Here is a 15,547-nt window from a genome sequence, read left to right as displayed (position 1 = left end):
ATCTAGTGCATGCAGCATTGGGGACACCAGCATCCTCTTTCCGTTCTGTTCAGCACCAGGTCACATCCCAAATTCCGGAATGTGGCCGTTTGCCTAATCTCCTGTGACAGCTCCAGTGTCGACGCTGTGCTCCCCACGCTGGACGCTGTCAGCCTCTTTCCTGCCTGCCCTACAGACCTCGCTCCCCTTTCTGACCACACACACCAGCATATGGCAAAACCCATCTGCATCAATGTGAGGCTAACAGCACCGTATTAATGAAACGGCTCCCTTTGTCTTCCTCTATCTTGAATCGCCACTGCTGCTTGAGTCACCTGGAATTTCTCACCCTTTCGCTCGTGCCCCCGCATCCGTTCATCCATTTCACGTGCACCTGTGTCACTCGGTCGTGCGCCGTCAGTGGGCAGCCTTGGTGTAATTTGGCCCACAGGGGATGTTTGGCATTCGGCATGAGGCTAAAGGGTGCAGCCATGCTCTAAGCAGGCTTAGTGCGGGGCGATGGATGGAGGGCCCAGCCAGCACACAGGAAAAGCATTAAATAAACATTAATGGAACTGGGTTGAAGAGATTTATTTAGGAAGCTTCTGGCCCCACTGTTCATTTTTCATGCAGCACTACAAACTCGCCAATTCATATAGGTAGTATAAGCCGGTGGTTTGGTTACCCAGAGGTGGCCGTCGCCAAAGAACGATCCGTAGGTATGTGAAATTGAAAGTCAGTCGGACTGATGTCGATAGTAAACTCTGTGTCACACCATCGTTCCATTTAAAAGTAAGAGATTAAACACAGAAATTTGGACATGCCGCTAAATCGCCATTTCAACAACAAGCAACAACTTGACCGACTAAGAACAGTAAATGGGAGCTATACATTATATTTAACATGAAATATGTCAACATTTAAAGGGGAATATAATGAAAAATGCACTTTTTAATTGATTGTATTTACCTTCAGGACATTGGTGAGCCATTTTGGACTCAATATGAATAAAAATATAAATTCATTCATGCAAAGTTACGCAAGACAAGGCTAAGTCATTAGGCATGTGTGGTTGTATCTATGTACTGTACGTGTGTGTGTGTGTGTGTGTGTGTGTCAGGCCTCATCACTATCACATATCTTTGGTGTGGAAATCCAAGAAGCCAAGGTAGCCTCAGTCCAGTCGGACCCCCATGGGACGACTACACTGTGAATGTGTGTAAGCATGTGTGTGTGTCTGTGTGTCTATGCTGTGCGGATAGCGTATGTAGTCAACATTCCGAGAAGGAGCAGAAACATAAAGGGCCAGAGGCCACAAACAGCAAAAAGGAACCACTACCTCGATGTTGTTGCTGTGTTTTTGACCTGAACACAGCCCATGGATGTGCAACTGGTGGCCCATGGGCCTCAGGAAGCCCCTCAAACCCAATTTTACACACATATATATATATATATATATATATATATATATATATATATATATATATATATATATATATATATAATATACATATATATATATATATATATATATATATATATATATATATAATATACATATAGTATATATATATTATATTATATTATATATGGGTCGCAGGTGTGCTGCAGCCTATCCCAGATTTCCAGCATTCAAGTTGGCCTTCCCTGGTCAAAGTCAATGGCGCTCAATAATATTTTTTTAGGGGCTTTCCTACCACTCTCTTTTTGCTTTTTCGTGTTGAAATGCATGAGGAAATCCAGAAATCAGGTGGGGTCTACTGTGTACGTTTTACAACCATCAAGTATTTTTTTTTTCTTTTTTAACGAGGAGTTAGGTAGTACTGCCCTTCACTGTCTGTTTGCTTCTTCTAGACTTTTCAAGTGAAGGTTAAGGGAGGTGTACCAAGAAAGAAATAAAAGTGCCTGATAGAAGCAGGGATGATAAATCATGTCCAGGGCAGCAGGAGTGTTTTTCACTCACGTGGAATGTACCATCCTGTGCTAGGGTCCTTCACAGGATCTAATCCAGCAAACTTGCACTCCCTTTTTCCTACATGAAAACAAAGCTGACATCCAGTATGTGGCTCATATAAGATTGAGAGAGATACAACACAGGCACACTTGTGAATGGTTTATGTCCGTTATTAAACAAAAAGAAAGGACGCAATTCCTGAACATTTATCTAATCAAAATGGTCAAAATCGCAATAACCCCAGCCATACCTTTCTGGCCAAAAGTCAATAAACTTCATACAGATAATGAGCATATTCCATATTGTTTATTCATGTTTGTATGCAAGATGGAAGATCTATCATAATGGTCTGCATAAACACAAAGAGACACGGGTAATAATGTTCATTCCCACAACGGCGCACACGATACTCTGTAACAGTGCCTATCTACGAAAATACCCAAAGAGAGAAAACTCCACACGTGCAGAGTTAGACTGCACTTTGCGCTACACTTGCGCTCTGCATGAAAATAGGCCCCTCAGAGTCACACCGTTAGTGAGTGCAAATCGGACCCATGCTGCATGGAAGTCAAGCAAAAACACCATTACACCATCAGTGACGTACAGTGCTCAAGATAATTGCCATCGAGTGCAACCCAATTGGCCCTTGCTGCAGTAGCACTTCTCAAGTTGCCATGCAATACAGATGTGAAGCACTTTTCAGAAAGAGTGGCTTGCTGTTAGGATTCACAGGTGATCCAAATCTTCCATTTTGTGTAATGGGCGGCAGGGTGGCCTTGTTGTAAGCTAGTCTGCATCACAGTTCTGAGGTTCTGCAGTCACTAAATTGTCTAGAGTTTTAATTGTTTGTACGTATATGCATGTCATATTGCGCAGATTCAGCTGGCATAGGCTCCAACTCATCTCTGACACTTTTGATGCCAAGCACTTTACAAAAGTGGTGTTTTGAGCTGAAATAGAATTTGCAATGCTCCCAATGAATTTACATGCATGGAATTAAAATCTAATACCAGATGTGTTTTAACTTTACTCCCTCGCATTGCTGTTATTTTTTAACACCATTCTACAATAGATAGACATGGCTAAAAATGATGGAGGTACATTTCCTTTGTGTCCATCGGTTTCATAGAGTCAAGAACTACATTTGTGTTGATGCCTGCTTCAAATCTAGAGTAATAGCTGATCATGGTGATGATGTTTGAGCCTTTCCTGTATTGTTTGTGGCCGTTCCCTTTGAGTATTCTGAGTGTCCAAGTGCTAGTCTCGCCGAGGTCAGGTGGCTGCTGCGATAATGCTTAACTGATGTTGGCTGTCAATAGCCATTCACCAGGAGAAAAGTGGCGCACCTGTTCAGTAAATTACACAGTGCGGCGTGAGCGGCCAGGTTCAAAACAACCTGACCCCACCGTTGTTGGGAGAAACAATAGAACAGTGACTCCAATCAGCTCCTACCGCAGCCGAGTGTTTGGCGCGGCTGACTGCAAAACACCCTTTCCATTGGCGCAGCGCTGTGGCTATCAACTCGCCATTCACTCAAAAGTGTGATGGAGGGGGTTATTGTTCTGGCCAGTGATGGGGGTAACTTGTTGCAGAAGTAACACGTTACAGTAAGTTATTACATTTCGGTCGTAACAGAAAGATAACGACTTACTCTTAATATTTTTGTTTTACTGTTACAGTCACTGAGTCTTCCCGTTTTTTAGATATGATTTGAATGAATTTTGTGTGATCGATTTTAGTATGTTAAACAGTGGTCATTCTGATTGGCTGTTAGCAATCAAAATGCAATTCATCCAACTCGAAGCCCGATAAACATCTTGTGGCCGATGACGTCATGCTATGGCAACTTCAATCGGATTGCAATATGCCATTGAGTAAAGTGTGATGCGCACGTTTATTATTTCCATCATTTCACCTCGAACCATTGTCTCCCTGTAGTAAAAAGAATTACAACTCACTGAAATTTGGATTATTTTGATGCATTTATTACATTAAAGAAAAAAAATTTAGTCAGGTCAGGTTTGACTTTATCGGTGCATATTTTTGCTTTTATCTAACATGCCCTATCTGTCTGTCTATCTATCTGTTTTGTCCGATCAATTATCAATTATACGTCGTCTATTACTATTATTTGTAAAATAATTTGAGTATGTTGATAATTTCATTTATGGTTTACAGTGTGGGATTATTTATTTACTGAACAAAATAGCAGTTCTAATATATAAAAATGAAAAAAAATCTGATTGATACAAATATTTATCAAAGGGTAGTCCTCTTCCAATATAGAGTGAAAACATTTAATATTGTAAAAATCTCATTGGAAGTTAACTTTTACAGCCACGTTATGGTAGCAAATTTTGCAGTTATCTTTTAGTGTTGAAATCATTATCCCAATTTAAAATAAAAAAAGGTAACTTAAACTTGATTAACTCATTACTCTTCAAAGACAGTAACATTATAAATAAGCATCATACTTTCACATACAAGTAACTCCTAAATGTTTAAACACAGTAGTAGTAGTGTCAACTACAACGTTAGCATCTCATGCTAACTGGTTAGCAGCCAACCGCGAAGCTGTTTTGTGCTGTTATACATAAGCGTTTTATATTTAAGAATTTACCTAAAAATAGGGGTCATAATTTTTTTGTACCTTTGTAGCATTTAATGTTAAAATTCAACGTTCATTATATTTGCTGGGTTTACTTATCACTCCATTTTATTCATAAGAGTGAGTTTGGTGTTTTACAAACCTATCAAGTCTACATTGTTCCCTTTTTTTCCTTAACCGTGTCCCCCCTCACGGCTTCTGCAAGCATTCGCGGGAGCAGTACGAGAAGTTGTCCATCATGCACAAGAACATGCAGAAGCTCTACGAGAACACGGGCAGCTACTTCGCCTTTGACCCGCAAGTCCTCAGTGTGGAGGACTTCTTCGGAGACCTGTCCAACTTCCGCTTCCTCTTTTTGGTGAGTAAAAAAGATATCAGAAAGTTTATTTTGTGTGACACCTTATACTGTATTCATATGTCACATATGTGTATCACAATGTAGTTTCATGGCGACAATTGTACATATGAAAACACTACTTGAAAGAAGGCACTATTTAATCAATCTCAGCTACTTATTGTAAGCTGCTTGAATTTAGTCGGAAATGCTGCAAAATAATGTTCCAAATGTACTAGTTCCATTCACATGACTATACTTTCTCCAGCTTTGTGTGCATGTACAAACTCTCACATTCCAACCAAAACAAAAAAAAAAACATTTAAACCCAATGTTGCCATAAATTCAAAGCAGTAAAGTCCGCGAAGAGTGAAAAAGGTATTTGGTAATTGTCATTGCAGTATGCACAGACATTAAAGACTGTTGCTAAAAACGGCAGCACATAAACAGTCTCTGAGATGAATTGAAGAGTATGAGCGTATACATGTTGTTTGAAGATGGCGCATTTAAGAATCCTTTTTTTTATGATTTAAACTTCGGTTTCACCTGACATTAATTGTAAATCATTGGCTCGAATATTATTATTATATTCTCAAATTTCCCCATTGTGGGACTAATAAAGGACATCTTTATCTTATCTTTATCTTTATTCCAAAAATGCCTCATTGCATCTGTATTTCACAAAACTTTTATTCTCTCTCTGATGGGGAAAATTCAGTTTTTTTACAGCAGCAACACAAGAGAGGAAAATTGAAATAGATGAAAACAAATATCTATGGTTTTAGGATTGGGATTTGAATAAATAATAGGTGGTGAAGAGGCAAAATAAATACTTTGTTGTGCATTTTTAATAAGGTAAATAGTACATCATTGCAATTATTCCCTTCATTGATGAGGAGATGAAACATAAATGTGATCTCCTCAAAGGCATTTGGCAGCCTCCCAAAATTGCCAGAAAGTAAGCAATGGCATCCACAAGGCATTCTCACATGCCGTCTTCACTCCCCATTAAGAACGCCAAGGTCGTCTTGTCTGAATCCTTCTCCTCTCTTCACTCTGATCCCCATCTGAGACCAACTTTTCATCCGCCTGCCCTCCTCCAATCCCCCCTCCCCACCATCAAAGTGTAACTGCACACAACACTCTGCTCCCTCAAGGCTTCCCGTGTTGCACATCTCTAAAAGAGGTATCCACCCAAGAAAATAAATTATTCTCTCAAGCAAATAGCAGCATATGAATATTTTATCACTGATTTAAACTTCCCTGCTATGAATAAGGCGGGAGGAGACGTGAGCGGGCCATGGGGTTACAGTGTGACTAAAATGTCTGGATATAGTGGCAGAATTTTCCCTATGAGGTAATGGATTCATGTAAAAAAAATAAATAAATAAAATCATTATATAATAAATATGTATGTATATATATATATATATTTTCAGCGGCTTAATTATTATTGCATTATTAATTAAGTGTAAAATCCATTTATTATTCCTTTAATTTTTGAATTTGTATATCTATTGAATGATGATTCTTCTGTACATTATTTTTTTTTATGAAATTTCAAATTGCAAAATAGAATTACAGTTTTGCAAGCATTCCACCTATTTGCCACTTATGTTGATTTATTTGCTATTGCATCCAATGCATATTTAGAATATGTGATAGATAAAGCTGGGGAAAAAAATCCTGGACTATCGCTTTGATTCTATGTAATTTTATTAAATGCGAAAAGAAAAAAATAAATTAGTATAAAATAGAAAACAAATGTTTCAGTGACAATGCATGTCAGAGAAAGACAAAATAGAAAATTGTGAATCATTTATGATGGAAAAAGAAATGTGGTTTCTTTTGCCAATTAGTGATGGCACGCTACATGCTGCAGTCATTTAGCGTAGACAATATGAGGGGGTTGCACATCATGCTGACTGCCCTGGAGCAGTCACCGTTTGTTCAATTTTACTAAAGCTGTGCTATGGAAGCAACTGAAAGCAACCCATCTCTGCTTCTATCCTTCTTGGTTCATAAAAGATCTTCTATATTTTTTGGTGGATAGCTGGTATTAAAATCATGTCGTACCTTTGTCAAGCCAAGTCCATGATTGACAGACTGCCGACCGAGTGGCTCAACTTAACAGAATGAACAGGAAATTTCAATAATTTCTTCTGCAGCCAAAAAAAAAAAAATGTGAATGTGAAATTTGGCCTGCTGGGACAAAGTCCAGCCCAAACTTGTTCCTGATGGACATGTGTCATTGCAGCGTTGACACTGCAGTCCTCACAAAAGCAAATGTAACCGATAATAGAATCCATTAACTTCATTTTCTCTCTGTTTCATGTTCCTTTCATCCCTCGCTGTGCGGCCAGAGAAATATTTGATTTCAGTGCACACACACACACACCCACGCACCCCCGCACGCACGCACCCCCCCCACACACACACACACACACAAGTATGAAGTTGTTCATTTAATGCGGCTGCCATATTCAGGAGGCAAGCGAAATGCAGTGGCAGGGTCTGCATGTGTAATCCTGACCAGGAGCATTGGGGGATGAGGATTTTTCCCATTAATGAGTTATCAAAGCACAGCAGATGGGCTGGGATGAGCGAACAGTCTTTCTTGTTAATTGAGTGACTTTCTAATAAGTCCAAAAGAACCCGAGTGGGTTTGCAAAGTAGCACGTTTGAGCATCTCGCACAGATTAGAATGATGATTTCTGTGTTCCGTGTATCCACTTCATGCCCCCATTCCGTGCTGAGCCTCACATTAAAAAGCTGGCTAATTCCTTCACAATATGACACATTATCATGATAAAACCCAGTGCGTTGAAGATGATTCTGTCATATTCGGACACATCCACAATATTTTATCCATAAGAAGCCCTTTATATAGTCACCCTCATCCGTGCTTAATTTCCTTCAAAAAAGGTCGCGTTCCTAAAAATTGGTGTAAAAATGTAGCTTGATATTCTTCCATATTTAAATAAAGTAACTGTGAAATACTGTATATAAAGCATACATTAATATATTGGTGGCATTTAACCATTTAAAGGCCAGAATGTTAACATATTTCAAAATCTTATGCATTATTTTTCTGCACGGCTTTCACTGTAAAGCCACAAGTAAAATAAAAATAAAAATCAGTAGAAATGTAGTCCTATAGGTGATTTGTTTATTATTATGCTAGTTGTTCATTCAAAGAATGTAGAAAAAATTCACACCTTTGTGTCACATTTCACAATTTCACATCAAACTGGAATGATGGGTAGTTTTAAAAGCATTAATCAAAGACATAAATTTGATTTTGTAAAAATGAATACTTGAAATGTCAAAACAATCATTAAATTTGATGTCCAGAGGAATTAAAAAATAAAATACCATTGATGGAAAAACACTGAAGAACTACTTTGTGTTCTCAGTACACATTTTATTTTACTAATTGTGGAATCATAAATTTTGAATGCGTCCATTTTTTGTCACTTACAAACGTGTTCAATTTGTGTGTTGTGTTGCCATTTTAGGCTCATTTAGAAACTGACATGGAAATGGACACAGCTTGAAAGGAAAAAAAGGATAAATCACTTTTTTAAGGGTTAAAACAAATCAGGCCAGAGTTTGTATCGTTTATATATTTCAGGACTGTTTAATATACCCTATTAATATAACAATCTGTGATAGAATATCTCAATTCGACAAGATTTTACACTCACACACACACACACACACACATAGACGGCCACGCAACATTTCTTGGCTCACATCTTAAGGAACAGATGGCTAATAAACACATTTTCTGCTTAAAGACCAGGCGCTTTCGAGTTTGTCAAAATTCAAATGAGCTATAGTGGTGACAGTGTGGGCTGAGATTACATGGAATATAATCCCTCAATGGACAAGTAAAAAGAAGATGTACTGCGCACTGTGTGGGGTCACACAAGCAAAGCATTTCATGAATTATTGAAGGAATTGACTTGAACAAGGGTTGGTCGTTTGGTCGACCTTTAGGTGGCACAGCACTCAGGTTGAAAAACAAGCTGCGCTTCGGATCGCCGTCAAAGAGGCCGGTATCCCGGTGCTACTTTTACTTACTTTTGCGTCGACATTAGCAAGCTGTGTGAGCAATTGGCACTGCAGCCCCCTTGCACCTCATTCCGCTTCTTCCCACAGGAGGAGATCCAGGGGGCACAGAACTTGTCATAAACATGGCCTCTGGGAAATTTGTGGCCACAAATCACTTTGGCAGCTTTGGGAGGTTATCGCAAGGGACAAATCTTTTGCCTTTATACTTAAACCACACGTCTGACCTTTTCTTCAATCCGTCATATTTACATCCATCAAGTTTTTTTTTTTTTTTGCAACCACAGGTGCGTGTTGTTTTTTTGTTTTTTTTCAGGATTATGCGAACGCTACACCGCTGATTTTTCCATTATGTTTCGGAGTAGCTGTATTTAACCTTGTGACACCCCCGCGCCCCCCTCCTAAAAAACAAACTGCTTTCTTTGTACTTTTGCTTCAGCAAAAAGTGCAACTGAGAATTACCCAAACAAGTGGATATTTGAATGGAGTCTGCTTGATCCAATGTAACAATGATCTCAAAACTATAATAAATTTCCCCTGTAGTCCTGTGTACTAATTATACCATATAAACTGATTCACCTTCCAGTAAGATTTCAAGGAAAATACTCTCTGAAAGTTGAACAATGTCAAAGACAGAACAAAACAGTTACGCTATGGACAAGTTACAATTAGTTGCCCTACTTATTTTTATGAGTTAAATGGCTCTTTACAAAGAATGGCATGATCACATTTTTTTTTTTGCACCTTAGTGACTCGTCACCTGATAGTATTGTGTATGTATTAAGAAGAAAAGAAAAAAGCATATCCAAATTGTCTTATTTTTATTTATTTTTAAACAAAACTATCATAATGTGACACTTTTTATATGGCAAGTGGAGCAGTGGTTTAAACCAAGTAAAACAATTCTTTTTTTTTTCATATCAACTTTTCAGGTGCCATATTAAATTAGTTGTGTTAAATGTAGCTCTATCCTTTCCACCATGCCAAATGCTCTATTTGAATTCGTTGCAAGTAGCCGTTGCACTCTCTCCACTTTCCACATCAAAAATATTTCCATATTAAAGACATTATCATCATTACGTGACGCTAGCTGCACATTAGCTTCTCGTGATGACTACCAAAACATTGTTTCCGGCGATGTTGAGTCATAAAATGTATTGTATTTTTTTCTTTTGGAAAAAAAAGTGTACCTCTCAACTGATGTGTTGCTTTGTAGACCTTCAATAATTTTAGAATAAAATAAATAAAGACAATTGCCTACATTTTTCCCCCCCGATTGCCTGAAATGACCAACACAAATTTACAGCACAAGCACATTTTCCGGAACTGTAAAAATAACACTTTAAGTCACAACAGTCGGCCAAAACAAGACTGGAGCATGTGTGTAAACTTTTATGTGCATCTGTCTGACTGTTTGAATAGAGATATATAATAAGTTTGCATTTTGCAGCAACAAGCTGACTACCTGAGTGTAAGCATTTGCCTAGGCTTTTAGAAACCTCTAATCCTTCAAATAAATCCTTTAGATACACAAAAACAGTCACTGTTGCATTCTATCAATAAATCACCTTGAGGTGCAGAATTTTCAGGAGCATTGCTTTATCTGAATGCTACGTAAAAGCGCCGATTAAAGGTGTTTGGTGCTTGAATTTACTAATCCAGTTTATTGTTAATTTTCATATTAATTATGTAGAATATCATCTCACTAGATGACTGCCACTACTGTGATCATCTCCACCTTGGGACCAGTGAGTTTATATTTTCCACGGTCAACTGCTATCATTATGTAAATATTTTACTTTCATCATCTCACCATATGTCTCAAGAGACAAAACAAAAGCATAAACATATTTATTTTTAAATCAATGCACCCTAAGTAGAATATGTGTGACAATACTACATTTCAGTAAGGTGGAAAATATAGTCTTTGCTCTAATTATTTCGGGACTTGTCGCCTACAACATACAGTATAGTGTTGCCAAGATCCGTAACATAAAATATGGACCATCAAAGGGACCATTGTAGGGAAAAATAGCGGTCAGAATGGGAAGTATTGCGATGGTAATTACGAGTTCCATTTGATTAGACTGATGTCGCGATGTTGCATAATTGTGTTTACAATCACTAATAGTTGTTTGCTTGAGATCGCTTTTGCCGGCAGGATTTTTTTTTTTCTTCTGTAATCTGCATAATTTATAAATCGTTTTCTGTTGCAGATTTCCTTTCATGCAATGAGGTGTTGCAGACACAACACATTGCTTTCTAGATGAAGACATAAATAGGGAGGGACGAGTTGACTGCTGCCCATGATTTCACCTAAATTAGTTCTTTCCAATCTGCTTATAAAGTCTTTCCCATTGCCCACTGGTACATTATACACTAAATAGATTGCATGAATCATGGCCACCTCATTTCCTTAAACAGTGGTGGTTGTCTGACAGATGCCACGCCCACATGAATCATCATGTGAGTTCCAATTCCGGCATGAATGACTTACTCATACGGACACCTTCTTTTTCCCCATCAAGAAAAAAAAATGGGAGTAACTGCAGTAACCTAAATTCATTGACACTTTAATTTCACTCATTATCAAAATGTTTACTGATGCGCCCATTTGATCTTTGTTGCTAACCTAAACAACATCACCCACTGATGCATGTAAATTGTTTTGCAGATGTTTTTATAGCGTATCATAAACAAGTTACCTATGCATTTTGACATGATGTCGTGGCGACGCCTTTAAAGGGCAATTAGAGTTACAGTAGAGATAGTTGATTGGCAATGTTGAGTGTGTCCATGCAACAGTTGTCACAAGTAAATAAACACCCACAGCAATTATTTCTGAAATAGGGTGTGCATTTTTTTCCTTCTTCATACATGTGGCAACAAAATTCATGTTGTTGTTTTTTTTCTTCATTTCGACTATATATCACAGTGTCGCCGGAAACCATACTCAGTTGATTTTGTGTGTGTGTGTGTGTTTGTCATTGCCCTTGTCAACCATCAAGGAGATACTGACATCAAGGTTGCGTGTCCTTGAACATGATGTCGAAGCTCTCCTATTGACTAGCATGATGAACCACTCATTCCACGCTTTTTTGCCGCAATCCTTGTAATCCCCGTGTCTTAGCTGCTGACACACATTCATCAGGACCATGCGGCCGTGAGATGCAGGCCAGGTTGGGCAAGTGCCATCACGCATAATGTCAGTGCAAAGATTGGGATAAGACTATTCACATCGACAGAGAATTATACTACAAAAAAAGTGTTATTTTAAAAAGCAACATCTGCTTTACAAATTTACAGTAAACCAATATGTTCAAAATATCCTTTTCATTTTGATTAGACAGCGCTATTTTTACAATGTAATCTAATCTATTCCATGAATCCTTTTGCGAATCAAAATACTTTTTTTATTTGCATTTGTATTTATTTATTTTTGAAAGTATACAAGGACAGTGCATATTAATCAAACAGTTTCCCATAAATATGACAGATTATAGCCAATTTAAATTTATGGCAATGTAGTAAATCCATTTCAGCACCGTCATTAAAAATAATTATTGTATTTTTACTGGTGTGGTTAAAAAATAAATATTGTACAATTTAGAAAAAAACTGAAAACACACTGTATGAAATACTAGCATGCTGCCTTAACCTTTTTGCATACAATACTATGTCCTTCAGGAATGGCGTCACATTGTGCGATGTGGTGGCCATTTTGCGCCTCCATGGTGAACTTTAACAACGCCGTATAGGCAGTCATGCGATCCATCGGCAGCATGTTAAATGCAAGTAAAGAAAGGGAATTTATCGGAAAACATTAGCCTACAAAACCTCATTAATACTTTCACTGTGGCAGCCATTGCTAGCTAGAAAGCTACCGACAGTATCTAATCTCTACAGTTGTATATAAATTCAAACGACAACCACAGTACTGTATGATAAAACTAATTTCTGACAGTGTCCATCAAACGTGAGCATTGTTATCTTCGTGAAGCGGAATTTATTGACAATTTGTTGTATCATGAGGTTGTCCTGGTGCATCCAATGAATGAGGTGTCAAATCAAATCCACATAATGTAGCCGCGGTGGGTGCGGTCTCCGTCTGCACCAGCTCAGCTCTGTGATGAGAAGCAAACACTTCTTGTTTGCTTCCAAAGGTCACACAGTTGCATCTTCCTCTGTGTTGGCACAAGAACAAACTGACACATTTGTAAAGGCTGAATTGCTCCTGTTGATTATCTGGCTGCCTCTGACTCCTTCCTGACATTTGGGCCGGTCACGAAGGAGCAGCGGGATGATATCTCCTTCTCACTCCACCGAGACTGCTTGACGCTCTACAACGGCTGCTCCTCTATCTTTTTCTTTTTTTCACACATTGTGGCGTGGTGCTCTGCATTATGACACATGGAGCAACCATTTTGAACTATGTTAATAGTTCACAGCCTCACATCATCTCCATTTTCTTCCATAACATTTTTCTAAGATCATAAAACCTTAACTGTCTATCACACGTGTAAAAATAAGTTGACCTCTGTAAGTATTAAGACTTGAAAGCAGTAAAGCAAGCGCTTCATTTAAACTAAGAATGGTGGCAGCATCCCGCAAAATGTGATTTGTGTTGCAAAAGCTCCTTATCAATTTTTTTTTTTTTTAAATCATCATCTTACTGCTTTGAATGCTTATCTACTTGAAATATGGAACTTGTAGCTGGATTCGGTTCCCACTTTAGATTATTAACATGATAAGTAACAATTTAACATTTTAACTGTCATTTATAAATATAGTCTAACAAAAGTTAGCATAGCCACTGTTAACATTTCTAGCAAAACAGTCACAATTAACTTTAATCGTAAATGATTGTGAAATTCCAAGACGATTTGCCCCAATGTTGCTCCACATCTCATTCTTTAAATGTTCTCAAACATCATAAAATTGTAAAAAATAAGTTGTCTTTTACATAGCCCTGCATGGTCAGGTTCTGGATTATTTTCCATTTAGGGCACAGCCATCTACTTATCTCTGCACGAAAATAAAAATGGAAAGTAATTGCGGGAAAAAAAATGTGGATTTTATTGGTGTTGTTTTAGTTTTTTTGTTCACATTTTTTTTCAGATCATCGAATTTTCTTTGATGTTTTTAGGAGATTTTTGTTCGGACCCGGTGAGAGCGAGATGTTTGTTTGGCCTAGCAAAAAACTGCTCATTACCAAAAGAACATCATACCTGCTATGAAGCATGCTTTTGGCAACATCATGCTTTGGGGTTGTTTTTGTTTAGTTCAACTTGGAGCTCTCTACAAAGTAGAGGAAGTTATAAACAGTTCAAAGTAGCAGTCAGAGTGACCTCAAAAGCTTCAGGCTCATGCTCGAACGAAAACAAAAGCAAGGAAAGCCTTCTTGAGCAGATAAAATTCATGTGATGGTCAATCGGATGTACATCAAATGGTGGCAGCTCATTTAGAACAATTTTAAAAGTGACTGGTTAGCTCTGAACACAGCCACATGGCAGTTGGGGTGTGCAGACTTATGCAAACCCATCATTTCAGTCATGTGTTTTCCCTCTCGTAAATAATGTAAAAAAAAAAAAAATAAGCAATTGTGTTGTTCAGGTTGTAGGGGAGCATTAAAGGTGGAAAATGTTTTACGATTTATGTTGCTCGTGCGTTGCACGTCACAAAAACCTCTTATTGAATTCGTTTTTGAATATTTGTATATACACTGTACTTTGTTACTTGTTTACTATCTTACTTATTTACTTACTTTTCTGTACAAAAATCTTTTCAGAGCAAATTTAGAGGAGCATATTCAGTTAAAATTCTGAATCTGTCTTGACAGCATCCAGTAGAATTTTGTCAAAAAACAAAAAAATATGTGGCTTGCTTGTTTATTAATTGATGTGGTGACAATAATATGCCTTCAAAATGATTTTCTTTTATAGTTGCCTGTGCATGAGCTCTCCTCCATCTTGGAAAATATGTAAATTCGAGCAGAGGCCTTATAGATTATAACCTTGTATTCCTCCCCCCTCCTCCCAAAAGTGCTCATATACTTGAAATGATTTATTGTTTATTCCAGCAGCTTATCTTCAACCCTTCTCGGAATACAAATTTTTCGCTGATGGCAAGTTGCTGCTTCTGAAAATGACACTCAAGAGCTGTGGCAGAAGTCGGAATTCATTTGTGTGCGTGTGTGTGTGTGTGTGTGTGTGTTGCCTCATCAGGAAGCCGTGAAGGAGAACCACAAGAAGAGGGAGACGGAGGAGAAGATCAAGAGAGCCAGGCTGGCGAAGGAAAAAGCCGAGCGCGAGAAGCAGGAGCGCCAGCTGAAGAAGAAGAAGCTGATTGACATGAACAAAGGTGCGTCACTTCTCCACAAAGCCGCCGGCGGGGCACGCAGGGAGTTTGGGAGCAGAGCGAAAGGGGATGCGGGTGGGAGGCTTGTGTGGAGTCTTGCTTTAGAAGTGATGCAGGTCATATTGGGATTACACATTTGATTTCATAATTGACAGATGGACTTTGGCACTTCTTCTACTTCTGAGATACTTTGTAAATTCTACTTCTGTTAAACCAATGAATGCAGGAAGGCAAAAAGTGA

The 15,547-nt window shown here is 38.2% G+C and overlaps 1 protein-coding gene across 6 annotated transcripts in view; it reads left to right on the top strand.

Moving 5' to 3' along the window:
• Nucleotides 1-15,547, top strand: part of diaph2 (diaphanous-related formin 2) — a 348,568-nt gene that overhangs the window by 262,772 nt on the left and 70,249 nt on the right. For all 6 annotated transcript variants that reach the window (XM_088292735.1, XM_088292734.1, XM_088292736.1 and 3 more), the window contains 2 exons: nucleotides 4,735-4,899; nucleotides 15,174-15,309. In XM_088292735.1, the coding sequence (XP_088148861.1) occupies nucleotides 4,735-4,899; nucleotides 15,174-15,309 (301 nt within the window). The remainder of the gene's footprint in view (nucleotides 1-4,734; nucleotides 4,900-15,173; nucleotides 15,310-15,547) is intronic.

This window comes from Idiotropiscis lumnitzeri, chromosome 4 (genome assembly GCF_059441095.1).
Source record: "Idiotropiscis lumnitzeri isolate Australia: NSW breed Sydney's pygmy pipehorse chromosome 4, RoL_Ilum_1.0, whole genome shotgun sequence".
Lineage (NCBI taxonomy): Eukaryota > Metazoa > Chordata > Actinopteri > Syngnathiformes > Syngnathidae > Idiotropiscis > Idiotropiscis lumnitzeri.
Note: the sequence above shows the minus strand (reverse complement) of the source record. Positions and strands in the feature narration are given on the sequence as shown.